The sequence below is a fragment of the Stegodyphus dumicola genome, chromosome 5 (genome assembly GCF_044657685.1).
Source record: "Stegodyphus dumicola isolate Sdum_Otavi_A_Nest chromosome 5, ASM4465768v1".
In the NCBI taxonomy this organism is placed as follows: Eukaryota; Metazoa; Arthropoda; class Arachnida; order Araneae; family Eresidae; genus Stegodyphus; species Stegodyphus dumicola.
The window spans coordinates 66,031,817-66,056,190 of NC_140772.1; the positions used below are offsets into that span (position 1 = coordinate 66,031,817).

At 32.0% G+C, this 24,374-nt stretch overlaps 1 protein-coding gene across 3 annotated transcripts in view; it reads left to right on the forward strand.

Annotated features, from left to right (window-relative positions):
- Positions 1-24,374, forward strand: part of LOC118197491 (growth arrest-specific protein 2-like) — a 163,309-nt gene that overhangs the window by 101,206 nt on the left and 37,729 nt on the right. Inside the window, exon 1 of one of the 3 annotated variants that reach the window (XM_035369016.2) lies at positions 18,816-20,057. The exons of the other annotated variants lie outside the window; for them this stretch is intronic. Coding sequence (XP_035224907.1) covers positions 19,979-20,057 — 79 coding nt within the window. The 5' untranslated portion in view covers positions 18,816-19,978. Of the gene's footprint in view, positions 1-18,815; positions 20,058-24,374 lie in introns of those variants that run through there. 3 annotated transcript variants of the gene reach the window in all.

The following is a 24,374-nucleotide window of genomic DNA, read 5'->3' on the forward strand; positions in this document are numbered from 1 at the left end:
GTGGCGTGTACGTATGTATGTACATTCTTCTAGACTTTATATAGTTCCAATTTTAGAATATGTACTGCCGAAGCAAGTACAGACTTTATAAGGTCTATTCTGTTGCCTTGTTCAGCTTTTATGCTGCTTTCATATTTTCTCCCTTCTTTCTGCATGCCTCCGTAGTGTAACGTTTATCACACTCGACGCGTACTCGAGAGGTCTAGGCTCGAGTTCTTGCAAGGGCACTGCTTTCTTTCTTTCTTTTTTTTTTCTTTTTTTTTTTTTCAATTTTTTCCTAGTACATTTGTTTTTAGAATCCAGTTCTACTTTAAGTTGCATTTTCTTTTTTTTAACGTGTTTTCATTTTATGTTGTTCACGCTTATTACGAATCCTCAGTTATTTAGAAGAAAATCAAAACTGTTATCCGTAAAAATATTTTCAACGACATTTTACACCTCTATGCTTTATTGTTTCTTGGAAGCCCATTAATAATTTATGTGCTCTGAAACAGAAACTGAACATAACGCTTTCAGAAGGACTTTTTCTTTTACTCGATAATTCTTCCTTGCACATATTTTTAAAGGACAGTCTTTTTTTCTTAATTTGAAAAATAGGATAGACGCCTTAAATTTGGCTTCATCAATATTTTGCTTAATTTTCTTTTTGAAAAATTAAATCCTCCCTCCATTTCATTCCCTTTTTTCATAACATGTTTCAATAAATTTTGTTTGCATGAAGAGGAAGGTAACAAGTATACTTTCTGATGACATACTGAAGATTAAGAAACTATATGTTTTATTCCTAAAATCAAAACTTCTCTAACTTTATAGTTATTAGTTCTTTAACTATATAGTTATTAGTTCTTTAACTATAAAGTTTTTTTTTCTTTACTGTCACATTTTTTAATTACTATTAGTAAATAATGTTGCATTTCGTGAAAAATGCAACGTTATTTTGTGTATGTAGGTTGTATTCCAATAGTTAGAGCTATTACTTTCAAGCCATCATGTATGTCAAAGATGTTTCTCTGTGCTGTTTAATTAAAGTTTCATACTTCTAATGATGACTGAAATTAAAAGAAGATTTTACACTTTTTTTTAACCATATGACAATTTTCAGGTTGGGCATATAAGGAAATATAAAATAAAATATTTAATATCTCTTTGCATATCTCAAATTTTAATGGAATTTCATCAATACACAAAATAATGTACAAAATCTGTTCAGAATTTTAGGATAAAATTGTTCAGCAGAAAAAACTAGATTTTAATGGAATTTTTTATTTTTTTGGTTCACGTTATTCATTTTCCTTCTACGTTATTAAATTTCCTGAGTCAAAAATTGACAATGAGATATATTATAGCTGACTTTATCTATCGTTATTATTATAATTATATCACAATATAAGAAAGAAGGAAAATATTTTAGATTTGTATGATATCAATAATAACAGTCGTCTTCCCTCTTTCCTATCAAAGCCTTTATTTTATTGTTAAATAGGCAATTGTAAAAGTCCCATTAAACTAAATTATGGTAGGTAATGAAAGCTTACACTAAAGGAAGTCTTTCATCAATATGAGAGAGAGAGTGAAAATAGCAGATGCCTTTTCACACTAAACAAAAGGTCGTTATTTCTCTCTACAAAGAAAGATGTGGATGCTTTCAAAAACTGTTTCCTCTTTGTTTAAAAATACTGAAAGATAGGATGAAAACTTTTAAGATTAACAAGTCTTGTATTTCGTGACTGAAATATCTGCAAGATACATAAGAATGTGAAGAAAAATACATGAAATAAAGTCAGTTAGAAAAGCTCAAGATTCTGAACTGTTATATTTATAGTAGTATTAAACCGATAATTCTTGGCATTTTATTATTCCTGCAGCTGTTTAAAACAAAGTTTCAGGATATTTTAATGATAGAGATGGGATTAATCCTAAAAGTTTCTCATATATTTTGAATTTCGAAACCTCATTAAGAGTAAAATATTAATAATAAAAATATCTGAAAGCTTTCAGATTTTATATTACTCCCAAAGAGGTGTTTTTTTTTTTTTTTTTTTTTTTTTTTTTTTTTAACATTTTATGTGCTACCTTTATTTATTAAATATCATGTTCTTCGCACTTAAAACACATAAAATTCAATTCTTATAAATATCTTGTGAATATCACAAGATATTTAAAAACAGCATATTTTTAGAATTTCCGATAGACAGTCTCGATCGCTGGAGATAAAAGTTTTTTTTTTTTTTTTTTTTTTTTTTTTCCCATACAGTACTATTGCTGGCTTTGAAATCGTTGAGTTCGTTAATAAAAAATTCAAAATTTGAAATAGATAATCAAACAAATTCTAAATTAAAAATTCGGGCGTCCAAGTGGCCATGTTCGGGTGGAGGACTACGTTATTCAAAATTTGTTGGTTCTAGGTACCGTCGTTTTGTCACAGTGCGAAAAACACACATACTTTCATGCTGATTCTTGAACGTTAATTTTTTTAAATATAATACAGGGTAAAAATATTTGTTGCAATATTTTGAAAAGTGATTCAGACTTTTAGAATTATTCAGTGCAGAATGTTGGTTCAAGACTAATAGCCTTTCTGGGCTAACGCTCCTTTGGGCTAAAAAAATTTACTTAATTTTAAAAAAGTGTAATTGAAGCAAAATTTTAAATAGCATTTTATTAAAAAATTAAGAACTAACTTTTTATCCATACACACGTAAATTTATTAAGAACATACGAATGCAGTTTAGCAAAAAAAGGACTCTTTAATTTTACATTTCATTTTTTTTTTAAATTTAATTTGTCAAAAAATGTTTAAGTAGCTGTCCAAATCGTAAAAAAGATTCTGATATCTTTTTAAATCAGAAATGTGTAATGAGAGAGAATTATTTCAAAAGTTAATTAAGATAAACATTAAACATCGAACACCAAATACTTTTCAAAATATTAAGAAAGGCCATCACGAAGTGGACATAAGTGATCCAAGTCCCTAGAAATTGCATCGCTAAAATTGCAGAACGTATATACGAACCAGTTTCCCTCAGAAAGCCCCCCACAAAGGTGTCCTTCCCTTAGCCCTCAAGTGCTTCGCCATATTCAAATAAACCAAACCAAAGCAGCTCGGCAGAAAGGCCACTGCAGTCAATAGTCGGCGAAAGACCGCATCATTTATTTTGTTACTTCCTTTCTGTTGTATTACTACAAGTAATAGCTAATAAAGTTCTGTATTTGATTTTACCTTGAGTTTTATCTTGTGTACTCCTAATTAAGCATTAACTGACGAAATAACTTGTCAACTATTAGAAATAATTTTTTAAGGTCTAACAAGGTTTGACATCAGTTGCTAGTTAAATATTAACTAAAATAACACGTCGAAGAACAAATGTTGACTGCAAATTTATGCGCTGTATACTGATTCTTGTTGCTATAGCATCTTTTGGCATTAGCTCTTTAGTTCAAAAACGTACACCAAACAGATTAGCAAAACGTAATGAATTAAGTAAAAAATAAAACATTAAATTAAATTTATGACAATCAGTTAAAATATCAAAATTCATCTTATTTGGCGGTCCGGTTGGAAACGATTTCGTTCAAAAATTTAGAAGTACAGGAACCCTGAATTTAAACCACAAGAGATTATATAATGGGCTATTCGTATTATATCATCGAATCTGAGTACGTTTATGCTACATTGTTGACACAGTTCTGTACCACTAAATTATCTACAGTGTAGACCAAACTGTAAAGAAAAGCAGAGGCGTGTGCCATTCACGCACATGACGGACCTGGCCCACTCTGGGCGGTGGCTCGCCACTTTCACCTTCTCCCCGAAGGGATCACGTGGGTCACGGTCGAAGAAGAACTCAATCCTCACTCACCTGAAAACCGAAACTCGAGCCGATGCTCCAAGGTCTTCCGGGAGAAAGCGAAATGTTTGCGCAGTACTAAATACATTTGCAGAAACGTACGAATTCCAGGTATGTATTCGTCTGCATCGAATGCGTTTTCGAAACACGCAACAATTGTATTTCGCGTCTGCAACATTTGGCAGACATTTTATAAAATTAGATATCCGCACAAGCACTTCTGGGGAAAATCCCAGAATTCCTCTGCTGCAAAGTTTTATGGGTTCAATAAATAATATGTATGCTAAACATTTTGTGATATTAGTTCTATAACTGTATACAAAATTGCTTCAGTATAATAGATTTTGTAGGATTTTAGATATTTATTCTAAAAATAACTACATCATCTCTCTAAATACAAGTTCACTCTACGCTGTCTTGTTGTTAAATTAATTAAATGCAATATTTCTGAAAAATTAGCTTTAAAAAAACAGCAAACATGTTAAAATGAATGTTAAGATATTTGCGCGTTTCTTTCTTTCTTTCTTTTTTAAATAGATATACATGAGTGAGTCTATAATGATATTAAATGATTTTATGTTTGTATCTTTTTTTTTTTTTTTAGTCCAAAGGGATTTGAATCCCGAAGGACTATTAGTTTCGTTTTGGCATTTTGCGTCGGACTCATAAATGTCGGTTCACTTTTCAAACTGTTGCCACAAAATGTTAGAGTCCTGCATTATATTTGAAGAAATTAAATAATGAAAAATCTGCATAAATGTATGTATATTTCTCGTATTGTGATAAAACAACGGTACATAGAGTCATCGAATTTTGAATAACGTAATCCTCCAACGAATATGAGCATGTGGAAGGCCAAATTTGAAATTTGAAATTTGTTTTATGATCGATTTCCTATTTTTTAAAACTTTGACGAATTTTTGATTAACAAACTCAAGGATTTCAAAGCGAGCAATGGCAACGTTGTGCAGAAAAAACATTTTTATCTCCAGCGCGTGAGTCTCTGTATCGGAAATTCTAAAGATATGCTCGTTTTAAAACTATTTTGCGATATTGCTGTTGCACTGGATCTTACGGTTTAAGTGCGAGGAACATGATATTTATAAAGAAAGGTAACACACAAAATGTTAAAAAACGCCCCTTTGGACGTAATTTAAAATCTGAAACATTTCAGATTTTTTTTTTTTTTCCCGATTCCTTTTACAGCTGATGCTATTTTATATCGTTTTATTTGATTTTTCTGGGTCCCCTCCCAGTTCGTTGGCTAGTTCGTTTGGTCCAAATCTTTAAATTAAATTTTGACCACTTCTACGGATCCTCTTTCCTCCAGATTTTAAACAATTATGTATTTGCTATGACAATACAATATTTATGTAGGGATCTTTTCAAACTTCGATTTAGATACATTTTATTTGGTGTTGTAATTTTTTTTCACAAATCCTTTTTTAGCTGTTAAATTAATTATCGCATGATTTTTATAACATAAATAATAGTAGAAAACTCTCATTTTTTTTTTTTTTTTTTTTTTTTTTTTTTTTTTTTTTTTTTAAAGCAGATATGTTTTGCTGCTAATTCTGTTTTATGTCGCTTTATTTGATTTCTCTGAGTCTCCCACCCCTCCTTGTTGGCTAGTTCATTTGGTTCAAATCTTGAAATTAATTTTTGACAGCTTGTATAATCCTCTTTTCTCGAAATTTTGAACACTTATGTATTAGCAATGACAATACAGTATTTATATAGGAATCTTTTCAAACTCCGATTTAGATATATTTTATTTGGTGTTGTATTTTTCTCACAAATCCTTATTTAGTAGTTAAATTAATCCTTGCTTAGTTTATTATATTTTTTAAACAAAGCGGACGCAGAATTATCATGCTGTCATCTTATAATTCTTCTTAAGCAAACATAAAAACCATAACAATTAATTTCATTTTCTTCTGTGCTGATTTTAAATGTTTCTAAGTACATGCTGTTTACTTGAGTAATCGCAGCTATTAACTTTCACTTAAAACAAAAGGATTAAATTTACATGTATATAGATATATATACACATATCATATGTTGTATGATCTTAAATTCACTTTGTGCGAAATCGAGTTATTCTGCTACTTGCGCAATTGCTGCAAAGTAAGTTAATAATAATTTATTTACTAAAGAAATATTGATTATATTATCTCCTAAGATTAATTTTAATAGAATTATCTTAAAACAGTGAATCCATAGTTAGTAAGTTCAATTCCGAAAATTATTTTAAAGTAACTTAAATGTAAATTGTTAAAAATGTTTAACGGGGACTTGAATTAAATCATAAATAACAAAATTTCAATTGTAAAAAGAAATAAAATTAAAAGCAAGTAATATACTATATCTAAATACGTTCTTCTGGAATCTTATGCTAAAAACAAAAAGAAAATTTAAATTGAACGTGAAGATCGACTTAACTTTCTAGTCTTAGTCAAATCTCCAGAACCATAATGCACTTTTTTAATAATGAGCATTAAATATGCTTGTATCAAAATGAATTTGAACTCAAAGATCAGGTATTAAGCTAAGTTGTCTGAACGTAATATGACTTATTTTCCTAAGTCCTCAACCGAATATTATTGTAAAAGACAATGATGAATAAATAATGCAGTCGCTAGTGAACGACATGGGAATAAATGTCTATTTGCGGATCTGAAACCAGTTCCCGACTGTTCATCTAAAAGGGAGGGAGAAAAAGATGGTGTCAGAACCGTGGGAACTTTGCGGCAAGGGCGGCACCTAAGTTGTCATTAATGGGTATTACGTCCTTGTTGATCGACACATCTAAACACTGGGGATTTAAATCCCTTAGGAAATCGTGCAGATTTGGCTAAATTTAAAAACAAATAATTGAAAGTTATTTCATGACGGTCAGACTTAAGTTAAAATTTATTCAAAGCTATGACAAGTTTATATATTTTTTTCTGACAGTCATTAATTCAGGTAACTAATAAATGGATATTACTATGCTTTAGAAATCAGCCATCCTTTGGATGCTTTGTTCAAAATTTCGTGCCTAACAGAATTTAAATTTCAAGCTCTTAATTATTTTTTTTTTTCTTCTACACGTAGCATTGTTGAGAAGATTCTAAATATTTCTATTATTGCTCTTATTGAATTAAATTTGTTTTCATACATTGATTAATAGAAAAATATTTTGCTGCATTTAAAAATTAAATTGCAATTGCTTGTAGTGATAATCATAAACAGCTATAAGGGAATTTAAGAGAAAATACGCAGTTAACTTACATTTCCCCCATTTAATTAGTTGGCTAATTGAAATTCATAACAAAACAGCGGAAATCAGTTACGTGAGAGAAGAATGCATCAATTTCGTCCAAACCTTTTGAAAAAATGTTTAAGTTTATATCATAAAAGCAGAAATTTGAAATCAGTGTATTTAAAAAGTAATAATAATAATGGAGATTTCTGATTAAAGTCTAATACCACATAAAAAAGTTTATCATTCAAAATTTCAAAAAGCAAAAATCTATTCAAAAGTATAAAACAACGTAATTTAAATTAAAAAAGAAATGTTTTATTTACATCAGTTACGTAACATATGAAATTAGAAACGTCTTTCGTTAATTACAAAAAGTTCAAAATATTCATAAAATTTTTCCTTCGAATATATTGTTAATTAAATGTATTTTTATTTATATTAACTAAATGCACTATTAAAAAGACAAAATAAAGAATTAAATTGTTAAAAACGTTTATTTCTGTTAAATCGATCAGTTTTTTAAGTAGCAACAAACTAATTAAATTTGAAAAATAACTAAAGATCTTTCGTCTCTAGTTATTTTTCATATTAGATCATAACTAACCCTTCGTCAAGTGGCAACACGCTGAAAACTGGTATGAGAGGGGAATGAAAGATAAATGCAATTTCTTTTGCTTTGCGCATTTAGCAACTCTTGCAAATAGCTGCTTCTAGATTTTTCTTATCCGTCAGTTTTGTCAGGATAAGATTTTATATATCAAGTGAAAACAATACACGTCCTCCGAGGTGAAGGTGTCAGAAAAACAAGAAAACTTTGCATTGAATATTAATATAATTGTTACTGAATATCAAGTCAAATTTTAATCCAGCTCTTATATGTTATTCAAAGAGCATAGTTCCTGAGTCAGTTTGCGGTCTTAGATTTTATATTAGATGAAGGTTGATTGGCCAGACACTTCATCTTATACAACTGGGTTTGCAACAAATTTCTGGTCGCATGAAGCGAACGTCGAAAGTGGTTATTATTCAATTTCAGTCATATACTTTTAGTAGTGGAATTAATATGGCAACCGGCAAGAGTGGAATTAATATGGCAACCGAAAGGAAGTGACTATAATAAGCAATTTATTTACAGGAAAATATTTCACATGCTATGAGACAACATTTGTTTATTAATTTCAGCAGAAAAGTAAAAGTGGGCATGCTTTTTTAATGTAATAGTAAGACGGAATAAAAGGAAGAAGCCTTGTCCTTGTGAACAAAGTGCGATCGTTTGCCCGATTATGCATTCTATGGGTGTGGGGGGGGCAGATTGCGCAATCGCCGTGTTGAGCTCGTGACAATTGAAGGACAGGTCCGAGCGGGGGCTGTTTTTCAATTTGCACCCACCCTTCGTTGAGAAATAAACCCACTCGAGTTCAAAAAACAATGGAAAAAGGAAGTGATGATACAAGACCTAAAAATAGGGGAAGTAGCTACACACACCTAACTAAAACCGTGCAAAAATCGTGCTGTATTGTTTCTGACAAATACACATTAAAAGTTTTGACAAAATTATATGCTTTTACATTTGTAAAATAGAAATTGTTAGTACTGAAATACGGAAAAGGAATATTAACGATGAATAAAATAAAAACAAGTTTCCCGCGCTTTGCAAAAATACAGCGTTTCTGTAAAACCTTTGGTAAAGCATGCAGCTAAGAAGATACCATTCATTTATATGAAAGCGAATTTTTTAGTGTTTAGTTTTAGCCTTTAAACACATCATCCACAAAGGCTTTTAAAATAATACAAAATTGTTTGGTGATAAGACTAATGTAACTCAATCTCTCACCCGTATGCAAGCTGTTATCAGGCTTGTTATTGACTTGTAAAATTGGCAGATGATCTTCATTAGGATTTATTGCCAAACTCTCTTTAATTATCGAGTTAGGTCGGCGAGTTAGGTCTGGGATGGTCGGAGGCGCCTATTTATAAAATTTCTGACGAGCTATATCGAAGAAAGATCTCACAATCTAGTTTAGCTGGTCTGGGAACTGTTTATAAATAAGTGAAAATCTGTAGAAATGCTTGCTTTTGGGAGGGAGGCTGGACATTATTCTGCTGAAATGTAAGCGCGGCTTGCCTCGAAAGGAAGAGCAGCACGATGGGGTGTAGAATAACGTCGACGTACTGACTTGTTATATAGGTTTCACGGATGATAATTAGAGGGCTGTGATTATCAAATGAAATAGCACCATAGACCGTAATTCCCTGTTATCGGACTGTGTGAGGGACGATAATCCGGCCAGTATTTCATCTCTGTTTTGTATGTCTACAGAACACCTCTTCAGTGGTCATCATGGTTCACTTCGAAGCAGGGCTCATTGCAGAAGACAGTTCCACTCTAGTCAGTGAAACTCCATAATGAAGAAAACCAGAAACCATTGCAAATGCACTTGTCAGTATGCACCAGGTAGGGGATAATCGGCGCAATGGGCATTGTGAACGCGGATTCTCATCCTGAGTCACCTATCAGTAATCCTTGCAGACACTATGAATCCTTGTGGACACGCAGTAATCCTTGCCACACAGTCCTTGATAATGACCAGTCAGAAGCTGCTAATGTCACTGTGATGATCGATTTGTTCTCACCATGAATTTTATAAGACTATCCTTTCATATAAGGATCTTTATTATAAGGTCCATTATTCTTACGTCCTGCTTTCTTCAAGACCGCTGCTGCCTTCTTGACGCTGTGCTGTAGAATCGTTTAACAATTTCTGCCAACGTCGTCGAGAAATGCATCGCTCCTACCCAAATGTTGGGCGATCCTTTGACTGACATTCAATTTCTTCAGGGCGACTGCACAGCCTTCTTCAGCTGACGAAATATGTTCATACTATGCAGGCGCCCATTTGCGAGGCATCGGTACAGTCGAAATGAGTAGATGGTATCAAATTAGAATGGAAGTTATGACCTAGAATTGCTTTTTAGTACACAGTTTGGGAGGTTAAGTTACGATGTTTTATTACTGCAGCTATTTAATCATTGGCCACCAGAATTTAATTACTTGCATGATTGATCAAAAGCATACTAAATTTCGTTACAATTGAAGATACTGCTGTTTAGTTCGTCCCTTCCCCCTTTTTGTGTGTAGGTGCGACTATATGCATGTCTTATGCACGTAGTATAATGTGTATAGATTATATGGTCTCCTAAATTTTCTTTGCTGAGGGTCGTTAGAAACTGGTGTGCAGGCTTTGCAATTAATATACTCAAACTCATCTTAAAATACCTGCTATAGGTGACAGACATTATTTCATATTCCGAGAGTTCAGCCGCTTTACTCTTGATATCGGTGGTTGCTCTCATCGAAGCTAACGCAAAGAGAAAGTCTACCTGTCCTATACTCCGCAAAGTCAGAAAAATAGCCTCAAAAAGTTTTTTTTTTAATTTATAGTGAAAGTGCACCGTATACTATAGATACTATGAACACCTATACTCATAATAGCTGTGAGTAATATTCCATTGTAGAGCAACTAAGAATGATGGGCAGCATGTGAACATCTCTTTGCAAAAAACACATGTGTATGCCAATGTGCTATTTTTGCTGTTGGCTTTTTTTATGTTTTATTAGGATTTAATCCTGATTTTTTTAAGGTTTTCTTTATCTTTTCAATTTTATCTGATTTAGAAACGATAGAAAAGTTGATCATGGTTCACTGCACGTTAAAATTTAAAAAAATCAGAGGAACAGACATACCCATGCAACGCATCAAATTAATTTGATGGCTGTTGTGGATATTTTCGAACTAGTTCCAGCTTCTGCAATAATGAAGTCATTATTTAAGCCATTATTTTCCTTATTTGCACTTCCCTCAGAAGAAGGGGAAAATTTTAAAAAAAAAAATTGCGGAACACGAAACATGTATCATTTTCCACGTTTAAGTAAACGAGAATCCAATGTACAGTTTATGCATTTTCGCATTACAAAAATTTTTGTTTAAACGAATTAATGATCATAAACTGAGGTAAGCTGCTGTAGGTCATAAGTTGTGGGTCATATTTCACGGTCATTAGATTCTTAACTTCTCGGCCTTCTCAGAAAAGTTGCTCTTTCAAGGTTTGAAAATGTGAAAGCTCTCGCAAAGCCAGGAATGACAGATTTATTTATTTATTTACCCATTTGTTTAACGTAGGAAGCCAATAAGATTCTGCCAGACAATGAAACTGGTCTTCGGGGGAAACTTTTTCTGTCACGCTTGCTTGATTCCGCATTCGGAATCCTTAACGCTCTATGGCTGCATTGCTTCAATCTTTAGTTTCAAAGTACCTCACGCATTGTAAATCTTCAACTTTCTTTTAAACCCAAGGCCCGTACTTGGAAGAGTTTATCAAGATTGATGGCATAAGAAATATTTGATAGGTGTTCAAACTTGATGTTTCCTCTGCTAGTATCAATATTATCAAAAATAAATTTCGGAAACAATCCAGTTTGTCAGAAAAGGACATTTTATGTTAATTTGAAAGGTGTACTTCTTATCTTCATTGCCACAAAACTAAATCTTTTTGTCTTCAGTAGCATAAAACTTAATCTGAAGTCTTTTCTGGCAGAAATATCAGCCAAGAACATTTTCAGGTATTTGAATCTGATGCAGTTATCTCAAAGAAAGCGAAGAATAGACTTTAAACTTTAATTTTTTTTGGTAGCTCTTAAGATAAGGTAATATTTTGTTGTCTATTCGCAGCCTTTAAGATAAAAAATTGCTTAATAAAACTCTTAAGATATCGATATATCTTACATTGCTTTGAATATGATCTAGGTTTAAGTAGATTTTCTAGATTTAAATAGGATTTAAGAGGGAAAATATTTAGCATCTGATAACGTTTGAGTTGAGAGAACAATGTGCCTGTCGTCGGTAACTTTTAAATGATAAAAGACTGTCTTTAATATTTTATGCTGACCTAAGATACAATTTCTTGTTGCATTTTAAAAATACGTAATACAGTTAGCAGGCCTCAACATTTCATAAGACATGATTTTCCATGTGTCTGCTTACTCTATGTGCTATGACTTGAATTATATGCATTTAGGTATTTTCATTTAAAAACATTAAATGTAAATTTTGCAAACGCATTTGGACAAAATTTAGAAGGGTAAATTTAAGGACTGTGATGGCACTATCTCAAGCGTCAAAGACAGAGCGTACCATCAATGTGCAGTGTTACTGTTTCGCAACCTAACCTACAACCAGCGCTGTAAAAAAAATTGGCGACACTGTCTTCAGAATCCTTCGATTATTTGTAGGGTATTTTTCGGTTGCCTGCAGCAGAACATACTTTATTCTAAAGAGGCTAAAGTGTACGTGTCACTGTTTCAGGCTCTTGGACATAAGCACCATCCTTTGTTGAACAATGTACAATCCTATATCATATCTTTTTCTGTGGCTAACATTTCATAGAAAAGCAGATGTGAGAGAAGGCCAAGGCTCGTTGAATATCTAATGATATTCAACAAGCCGTAAAGCCTTCCAATTCCGTAATCATGTGCGAAGGTTGATCGTGTGAATGTAGTGGGCAGGAGAAACGAATGGTTTTAGGCTGGAGCAGAAGGTCCGAATAATCTTGTGAAATTCAAAGCAATACTGTGAACGATAGCAGTGTTCGATTCAGTGCATAGTAGATGGAAATAGTATTTCTAGTATAGAATTGTAGCGTGGTTATCATTCCAAATAATGAGGTGAGATTCATCTAACAGGCAAGCGTATCATCAGGCGTCTCTTATTCATCTGGCAAGCAAAGATGTGTAAAATGAGCCGGTCGAAAGCGTGGCTACCAGTTACGTGAGAGCTTGGAGCCGTCTTTGGAATAGTGCCATTGGTTTTCACTAATGATACTGTGTTATGTATGTACTGTATTTTTGATGAAATAAAATACTGGTATGTTATTCGCAAAATGAGGCTAATACGTGCTCTACCATCTAATACATTTCCTGACCGTTAGCCCTTGTGACTGTGATATGTTGGCTAAGATGAAGGAATCATTTCATGGCTGTCGTTTTGATTGTTTCAAATGTGCTAGAAATTCTTCAGGCAAATGCCTACTGCGTTCGAATCACCAAGAGAACAGACTTTACTACAGAAGCGCTATGACTTCCACATGGACTGTAACGAGTTCTATACAGCGCTGATGCTACATCAGAGAAAATGAAAGTTTTGCAACACTTTCGTGTCAAATGTAAATAAATTCATAATACTATTAAAGTTCCAATCCTCATAATTAGCTTTATAAAATGTAGCAAACTAAGGGCGTGAAACAGTACATGAGGAATTAATGAAGAGTAATACCAGAACTGTGTAGGAAACCTGTAATAAACGTGAAATATATTTTTTTGCCAGTATCAAGTAAAGCTCTTTGTAATATTATGAAATCGCTGCCATGTTCACGGAGCACTCCGGAGACCAAAGTACATAAAAGTACAGACTAGTGCATAAAATAAGGGAATCAGTAACACTTCGCATAATATGTCACGCAGCTGTGCGTGACAGGAAATATCCATGTGATTTTTTATTTGCTCTTCGGGCATTTCCTATTATATCAACCAGAAGAAAGCTTGAACATTTTCAGAGATTTCAGTCTGTTGTTACTAGTGAGTAGGATTAATACGCGGAACAAGCTTATAAATGCAGTCATTTACCTTTTTGTATGATTGGTAACATTAATCTTTTTGATTGATACTACTTGAACTGTAGTACGCTGTATTTAATTATTATTTAATTATGAAAATTAACCTAACACAAGAATTCAATGACCATAAGAACAGGGTTCAACAGTCGGGCATGAAGGACTACGTAATAATTTTCGAGTATTGCATGTAAAAATAGTGTATGATTTGCAAGTTGTTTAATTATATAGCATTTCAAACAAAGTTAGTTCAAATTCTGCAACGGATTGTACGATTAATTTATTATCAGTCTGTTCAAATTTCAATTTCAGTGATGATACTTACGCCAGTATATGTAATGAAATAACGATAATGAAGATCGTTGATTGTGTAAGATAAAAAATCTCTAAAAAATTTCAAAATGTTTCATAACCGACTTCTCATAATATTTTTAAACAACCGAAACCACATCTTATTGGTTTTGTGTCCTACTAAAACAGAAAAATTTTGTGTCCTACTAAAACAGAAATTGTTGCCACGTCTCTTTCGGTAAATATTTGTTGCACAACTCGCAATCAGCTCAGTGAAAAAAGGTACACATATGTCCTGAATTTTTAAAAGAGTAAGTAATATATTTAAAAAGTGTCTGAACGTTTTCAGATTTTAACGTTTTGTGTGTTACCTTTATTTATTTCGCACGCTAGAGGAAAAAAAGTGTATAGTGTTGCCATTGCTCGCATTGAAATCGTTGAGTTTCTTAATCGAAAACTCATAAATGCTTTACAAAATATGAAATAGATAATGAAACAAATTCCAAATTTGGGCTTTTAACATATGGAAACGTACGTTATTCAAAATTTGGTGACCTACCGTTGTTTTATCGCAGTGCGAGAAACATACATACATTTATGCAGATTCTTCATTATTTAATTTCTTTTAATATAATACAGGGCGATAATATTTGGTGGCTTTAATTTCAAAAGTAAAACGCCGTTTATAGTGAAATGCCACAAAATGCCAAAACGAAATTAATAGCCCTTCTGGGCTAAAGCCCTTTGGACTAATAATATGGATCGACTAATAAATAAATTTAATTAAGAATGACTGTAAAATACACTTTTAAACATTTTACAATTCTGCTTTTGTTGCAGTATGAATTAATTAGAATAATTTTTCATCAGTAAAATAATTTCTCTACATATTATTAAATACCAAGAGTACCTTAAAAAGACGCAAAACTTATAGCACATAATTTCGCAGCTTTAAGTATCTCTCTCAGAAAGCAAGTAAAAAGTACTTTCATGGCTTAAGTTTCACTACAAACCTCTAAAGCAGTGTTTCGTAAACTATAAGTTATGGGGTCACGAAAATTCAGTTCGATATTGAAATTTAAAGCAACTTCATTCATAAGACTTTTAAGGAAATTACACTAATTGACATTAATGAGATGAGACTTATAAAGAAATGAAATTAGTTGATACTAATAAGATTATTTACCTGTTATATAAAGTGTAAAAGGGATTTGTCAAGCTATCTAGCGGCGGAGTTTGAACTGCATTTCTCATTATTTCTGAAATGGCATTAAATGTTCTTTTCTCAATCAGCACCATATATTTTTATAAAACTACTTTTTCAGCTTTAATTAAAACCAAATGTCGTTCAATGTTCAAACATGCTGAAGATGCTTTAAGTCCAACAGTGTGAAATATCTCACGCATAACATTTCCATACGCATGCATGCTGCATAATATTTCATTTGTTATGCAGCAGAAAACACGCACATCTGTCTCATTAGAGTTTTCTTTAATTTTTGTTTTCTTAAAATAAATCTTAAAATACCTCATTTTATACGTATATTGCTTACCAAAGAATAAATTATTTACGAGAGGATATTTATTTTTATATCTTTGTTTTATATTTAATATTTGGGGTCGCGAAAAAAATCTCAGTGATTCAAAGAGGTCGCGATTGATGAAAAGTTTAAGAAGCTCTGCTCTTTGCGAAATAGAATGATAACAATAGATGTTTTGTTGCACAAGATTTTAACTATTTTAGCTTGCTAGTATCTATGTTAATTTTAGGTATTTCTGATTTCATTCGTAATCTAAACCCATGTAAAGGAAACGGATCAGAAATATCTTCTCGCGACTGCAGATGTATGTAAAATCCTATACATAAACAGATCGTCTTTACAGACTGTGAATAATGGAAATTTTAGGCCAAAGACTGCTCGTAAGGTAATTGGCCTAAATCTATAATTTACAACTTGAAGGGTTTCTTTTCTAATCGTCTTAGCTCCTATGCATCGGCGGGCATTCATGTATTATTGCATTCCTGCATTCATGTATTATTTAAAAAGATAGAGTAAAACTTAATTAAAATCTATTAAAGTTATGACATTTGTTGCGAAATTAATGCTAATAAAAGAGGAAATTTTGAATTTAAATCTAATCTAAGGTGGTAAGCTACCCAAGGAAAGTAAACACCATAAATCACAAACTAAGAAATTAATTCTTAAATTAAATGTAAAAATAAAAACAAAACGTGAATAAAATAAAATACTTAAGTTCATACTCCTTATGATCTCTTTCAAGTAGCAGTAGTTTGACAATTCTCCTGCCTCGTCTTTGAAAAATACAGAAAGGATTATGAATTTATATTTATTTTGTTACGTTCTACGGGTTTGTGGATTTGGAGTAATTGACGATAACACTTGACTAAGAATCAAAATACAATTTATTGGCCACAGGAGAGTTCCAAAGACGCGTTTACAGTCGTCAAAAAACTACGATGAATAGACTGAAAGATTCAGCAGCACAGCCTTCAGGCTGTAACGGTGAAGACAGCTTCACAGCAAAGCACTAAAGTACAGCTCCCGATTCGACTGATCTCTCTCAAGCTAATCTCTGAACTCCAAATACTATTTCTGAACTCAACATACTACTTTCTCCTCTTACAGGCAGGGTACATATAGGTTTAACCTACCTTAGGGAACTTTCCCGAGAAAAACCGCTAAGAATGCGTTCTAAAATGCTCTCGCTCCGTCTATGGCATATTGTCAATTTTGTCGCCAAATGGGCGAATTCGCGCCAAATCTGGCAACCTAGTCTTTCCTTGGTATTTTCTGGCAAACGTAACCCCGTTTTGAAGGGAAGCTATCTACCACAGCTGGGCATTTCTCATTTCTAGTTTGTGCTTTACAGTGCTTTTTCTCTTTGGGTAGCTTACCACCGTCGATTGGATTGAAATTCAAGTTTTTCTCTTTCACGTAGCTTATACTATTTTAATTTATGTTATCCTACATTATTAAATAGAAATAATTTTTCTAACTTAATAGTTTGTTTCCTGTCCAAAAGAGTCAGATGTTAATTGACTGTCGAACAGTTTTAGAGGAGCTGCTCTTTTATACCATCTGGAATTACTGCTCTGTTGGACTGCAGTAAATTTATTCCTTTATATATAATTTAATTCTTTTTGACGTTCGAAAAGTTTACAGTACGATGCCTTCTATCTTTCACATCACTTTATGTTTATAGATAGCACTGCCACAGCATTACTCATCTATGCGTCCTCACAAATTGCTATTTTTTTAGCAGCTGCCAATCTTCTGACAGAAGATTTTAAATTTGTCTTCTTGACAAAGACTAATCCAGACTAATCCTAAGTTTTAAGATGTAGCCAAATTTTTAGCGGAAGATATTTAATTTATATTTCTTGTCAAACTGTTAAGTGTAAGACTTAGTAATTCTGAAGAATAATTTAAATTTAACTTTCAAATCGTATAAATGCGTTGCATGTAATACGGAATAATGAACAATTTAGAAGCAATAAATGTCTGTGTATCTTTTTTGCAATATCGTATCTGCTTATATAATTTATAATGCAATTAATTTGTATTTTTTCTTATAAACATTCAGCATTAGAGCACCGTGTAGCTTATGAAAGAATGCTTCTGCTCCCATATATTACTGGGTTATATAATAACAATTTTTTAGCCCAAAAGGCTCTTAGACTCGAAATCTGTTGTCATTCGGAAAAACGTAAGATATTTTCTTTCATATGAACATGTCTTATTAACAAACTAAACTATTTAAAAGCAATAGATGCATGCAATTCTTAAGAATCCCCCCCCCTTTTTGAGCTGCTTGGTTTAAATACAAATGCATTTAATGCGTGATATATGTAGCATTTAATGCGTGATATATGTAAGTAAAAACATCAAATATTTTTATTGAATTATATTGCATATTTTTTCACTTTTTAAACATACAGAAGATATATAATGTTCTTACGTCAGTATAACTGCATATTCATGTAATACCCTATAAAATGTTTTATTATTCACTTGGGCCATCTGTATCAATATTTGCTGATAAACCATATTAAACTTTAAAAAAGCCCTTTGGGGTGATCGTTAAAATATGAACGAACACCTTCAGATTGTTTAACCCATAATCATGATTTTAGATTCGTTGTAATAAATATAAGTACTTTTTTATAAATTTCAATGTTCAGTATCATATCAGCAACAGTTTTGCTAAACAAAAGATTATATGTATTTCGAGAAAATTGAATTTTCGAAAAATAATCTTTCCAGAAAGGTTAAAAACAATTTAGTCTTTCTTACTGAAAAAGAAAATTATCGTTTAATGATTTGCTTATTTTTGGTCGAACTCTTTTTCTCTAAGTAATAATTTTAATCTCTAAGTGATTTATAAGTGATAATGTCATGAAACAGTAATTTGATAAAAGACGGAGGCGGGTATATATGACGGTATTTATATAGAACTTCATTCAATCATGCGAAAGATACATGCGGAGAAATGATCGGGAACAATGCATCGAGGTTCTACTGTTTAATATTTTCATGAACATGTTGCATTTTTTTTTCGTTCATAAACTGCGTCGGCGATGACGTCAAGGTTCATAAACCACTGTCCTCCCGCGTAACAATTTTTGACGGGTGGCTGCGCATGACGGAAAGAAAATATGATAGTTATACCCAGAGATGAAGAAATACCGCTTAATTTATTTACAAACACCCGCGCGTCTAGTGCTAGTAGGTGTGTGAACACACCCGTGCTCTCTTTTGCATAATCACCTCCGTTCTCCACCATACTGTTCTTCCTTGTTTGTATGGCACCCCCACGTCCAAATACGACACTTTTTCCTCGTTTTCACGGTCACGTAGGTAACACCTTGGGATGGCAAAGAGAGAAATTCTTCACCCAATTCGAGTCACGTAAAACGTCCATCGAAAAGAGCACCCAATGTTTGCAAATCAATACGGTGCCAGTACTTTGGGAATATTGTGCCAAATTTCGTTCAAAGATAAAAACTGACGCTATTTTAAACTACTAACTTGTCATTTTGAAAAGATTATCATTCTGTCTTATGGCAAGAAAGCTAACCACGACTTTTCAACTGCATTAAACAACATTAGAGAATTTGACTTGATGGCTGCAAGTTAAGACGGTGATTTTGAAGTTTGAGAACAAAGTGTTTCAACATTCACTCTCCTATTGTTACGGCCCAGGATGAAGCTTTAAGCAGGAGCTAAGTAATCTACTTTTTGTCCATTTGACTCAGCGGAGTAAAAAAGTTACTTGTTATTTTCAACTGCGCTGTAAGTATTGTTGCCATACTGAGGTGTAGAAAAAACGTTTTTTATTGTTTTCAATTGAGACTAAAAGCGCTTTCGTACTAATGAACTCTTATTTTAAAAAAAAATACAATCTAAAGCTTGGAAAATTCATTGACAAAGAATGTTTTTTTAAAAGGAGACAGCAGTTGTTGGGTACAGGCTTTCATCAACAAACAGCTCCAATTTAGAAAACTGAAAGAAACATATTTGCTCAAGGGAAGCCTTAAAAATCTAAAGAAGCGTTTTCTCGTTGGAAAATTAGATCAGGTCTTTGATCTGCAGCTCCTAGTTTTAGAGTGCAAAAAAAGATTTAAATTCTCCATCCAAATTTTAAATTAGTGTTGTTAGAGTATTCACACATTGCTCCCCTTCTAACACGTGTTCAACAGTTTGAGCAGCTACTTTAACCGTATGAATAGTAACCTTTATATTCGCTCGAAAGGCACAAGAAAACCAGAAAACGAGTATTGTCTTGGAGTAATATTAAAATTGGACGTCTTTTGTTAACTTCAAGCTATAAATCTAAAATATAGAAAAGGTCATAAAACATCTTAGAAGAAACAGAGAAGGAACTCGGTATATGCTATACAATCATGAGACATCATCACTATAAACATAGACTCTTGAAAGCTGAAATAGCTCGAATTTGTACGTGGATTAAAGAAGTTTTAGGTAAGTTTCGAATTTTATCGTTGTATTCTTGTGTTTTAAATTATTTGTATTATTGCATTTAGTTTTGAAATTATTGTACTTCCCTTGTTAGAAATTTTACTTCGCTCAACTTCTTATTCAAGTAATACATTGTGCTAGTTCGTAACATTTAATGTCTGAAGAAGATAAAAGTCTGTTTCGTAAGGTGCAAATAAATATTATCGATAACATGATAATCAGTTCGTGCATATCGTACTGCCTATAAAAGTTCGTAAACGATCTTCTGAAGAATCTGAGAGACATAAACAGTTTTTAATTATCTTGATTTTTAACATGTGATTAATAGATAAATGCGTTGCGTAATCTTTAAAATCTAGAGAAGATATTTTTTTTAAGTTTTCTTTATTTTTCAATAAATTTCGCTGTCGCTATATAAGTTTGAACAATTTGAGTAACCTTAAATATTTATATCACTTTGTTTAGGAAATTATTATGAGATATTTTTTAATTGGAATTGCTAAGAATGAAGTATCTACGTTTTAATAAGATTTCTGTTTTTATAAGTTTGCATAATTGGCTGAGATTTTTAATAGATTCTGTGGAATATATGAGTACCTGGAATAGTATACAGTCTGAATAATTTAATATTGATTTAGAACAATTCTGTACTCTTTGTATCTACTTGCAAATTTATTTTTAATTATAATATGGTTTCATACTTAAAATAGTCTGTTTATTTGCTTCGATATGGAAAAGTACGGTATTCTTATTATATAAAGCCTTTCTCCTGTCAATAACTAGATAAGAATTACCAAACATTTGTAGATAATCCCAGCCTCTATTCCTGCTATGTCGAAATCGAGAATGAGATCGAGATTTAGAAAATAATAAAAATTAAATGAGCTGGGAAATGAAACTCCGAAGGTCTCTTACTCTCTTCTTTCTGCCGCTAAGCTATACAAAAAGTTTACTTTTAGACTGACAATTAAATGCCAAAGACACTAAATACACAAACAATACGTACCTTACGTAGGCTTCAAAATCGATCCCATCAGCGTGTGTATGAATCAGATTGGATTGGATTTACTGGATTATAAAATATCATTACCTGAAAGAAACTGCCTTTGTTAAGAATTTGCTAAAGGAAACCCACCTGTATTTATGTTGTAAATGAAAAGCTGAACTATGATGTTTTTATTTACAGCCACTTACACACTTACAGCTATTTGTTCAACCGTTATAAATAAACCTAGGACGAAATACCAGTATTTTATGGCTACTAATCGTCATAATTGCATAAATTTAAATTTATTTTTTATTAAATAATGCTTTATTACATTAGTTTTCATTCATTCATTTGTTATATTTCATACATACTTAATTCAGTTCTTTTTTATTTTATAATGTGCTTAGCGGAAAGTTTATTTTTATTTTTTTTTTTTTTTTTTGAGTAATAAGCATACATATTATGAGAAATGAAGCATTATTCTGTTTATTTTGATTCAGTGACTTTTAGAAAATATTCCATGAAAGGCAAGACTACGCCTGATTCTTGTATTTCTTGTTAAAACTATAAAACTGCCACATGGCATGAGAAACTTCTAAATTATAAAATCCTTCTTGGAAGCAGATAGCCCTCGAGAGCTTTGCATAATCTGAACAATACTAACCCTAATCCTTTCTAAAATTGATCTAAAATTATCACTTATTAATTTAGAAAATAAAAATATTCTAAATTAGTAATCTAAAATTATTAATTTAGAAATAGATTATTAAATATATTTTCTAAAATTATCCTTGAACAAAATTAACCAATTTTTAATTTCTAAAATTGAAAATTGGTTAATTTTATTCAAGAATAAGAACATTTCTCTTTGGTGTATAATCTCATATAATAAAAGCTCAGAAGCGATTCATTTTTGAAAATATTTCTCAGTTAACGAAATGCTTAATTTTCAACAACGTTAAGCATCCAGAAGATGAGAATGGCTATTCTTTCGAAACACTGAATGTTTTCCCGTGTACTAGGAACACTGCAGATTATACATGTAATATGAACGTGGACCGCAAAAAAATTGAAAGATAATCTTCGAAATAATTTACCGCTAATGGATTAGTTCTGATTCACTAAACAATTCATTTTTTTTTTCTTTCAGTCATCATTGTAATTTAATGATGAGTTGCTCTTCACTGAAAGGAAGGTGAATATTACGATTAAATTCCAAGTTCAAACGCGTGTATGTTTTTACTAAGGATTTAATTAGTCGCACTCTGCAATTCCTTAACTTCTCCTTAGAAAGTTATTTTGCTCCTTAGGAAAAGGAGGACTGGATTGGCTTATTCATTGCAGCACACAAGACGAGGATTATGTCCAAGTTCTATCCCAGGTTGAAGAGCACAGCGGGAGATGTAGGAGTCTCATATCTCCCTTCCCCTACCACTAACTTCTCCCAAAAGATGAGTAACTCTTTCACCATGCAACACTTTTATTATTCTCAGTGTTCCAGTTTGTTAATAGGATTTGTGAAGAGGTCAGGAGCTATCGGTACGTCCACTCGTTTTCTTTTAACAAGCTTAGCTTTCCAGGAAGTCTCGCTGAAATCGGCTGCGATTCTGATTGACGTAGATTTATTATTTTCTAATACTAAGTTGTAATTTATAATTCGAATGCTCTGAAGACGAATGAGGTTACTGGAGCTTTGTCTTTTGATTGGAAATGTAAAGATTGTTAATAGAGATTTTGTTTTGACACTAAAAGGATGTTATTTAAATAATAATAAAAAAAAAAGGCTTCTCATTGTTTATTATTTAATTTTTTCTCATTTTTATTTCGAGTCCACTGTTTGAATTGGCAATATAATCCTCTAGAAAGCAGATAATTTATATTCGGAAGAGGGGGACAATTTGTTTTTAATAAAAATAAAATTTTAATCTTTCATTTTATATTTTTTATTGTTATGAAGGCAAATATGGGATTTCTGACTGAAACATTCCCTCTTATTCTGTGTTTAAAGTGGGAATATCTCGATTTTAATTTTCCAAGGCGATTTAATTATTATTCATTTAATTTAATATTAGAATTCTTTGAATTCAGAACCTACTCAAAGTGAATAGCATAGTAATTTATTTACTTTAATTTGCAAGGACCTATATTAAAGACCTTAAATTTTGAAGTTTGGAAAAAAAAAATCTGATTCTCTCAAGTTTATATTTACGCCGAAGTTATATGAAGTTTTTGTTGAATTATTAAATTTTTCAGGCAAAAGCTTACAAGCAAAATAGTCTTTATCTCAAATATTACTGCAATGAACTTAAACTAAACAACATTAAATTAAATAATCTTTAATGTAGCATTTCAGATTCTATTTTTCCTGAAACTAAGGGAAAAAATAATGAGCACAATTTACTCGATACAGCAGGCACTAGCTTACTTATCCCCTCGCTTGATAAATTTGAAAATTTGCGTGGGAAGAAAAACAACCTCTTTTAATTTTCATTTTAAAAATATCAAGTAAATAGTGGGCGTGATATTTTCTAAACGTGTAGGACCTTAAAAATTCGCATATCTAAAAAAGTATACAATGAATATAACAAAAATACTAACTTCTGTCCATAGAATTAGCAAATCAACAACCTTTGTTTGGCGTAGATTTTAGTCAAGACTTTATCATTTTCGAGGCAAATATATACAGGTTCCTCTTCATCAGGAACAAAGAAATCTGCAAAGCTACAGTTATAATTTATACTCAACAGGAGTAAAGCTAACGAGAAGGTAGCGCCATCTGTCGGCAGAAATAGTAACGTTCTGCAGTGAAATTAATTCATGGCTACGCCTGGTAGCATTAAATCTTTTCTTTATTAAATAAATGCATCATTCTTCTTGGGAGGGGGTTAATTTACAATGCAATAATATCAGAACAAATTTCTTTTCTACCAAATACTCAAATACTGAAAAACTCATATTAAATATAAGTTTTTACGTTCTATATAGAGTAGATAACGATTTTAATAATAAAGTAGCATAGACGGGAAATTGGTTAGTGACTATAACAGCCGCACCGAAGGGCCCTGGTTCGAGTCCCGAAAAAGGGCATGGATGTAAATTGCCTGTCTCTTCATAGGAGATAATGGCTGTCGCCTATTAGATGCATCCATAATAAAATGACCATCGCTTCTTGTAGTGGCCAAAGCCAAAGCTAAAATGACTAGTTATCGCCATAAATTATTATTATTAATAATAATAAAAGTATACGTTTCTTCTATTGGATTATATTAAATGTTGTTATTGCAAGTATAAGTAATTGGAAAATGTTTAGAATCAGCTAATCTACTGTTTTC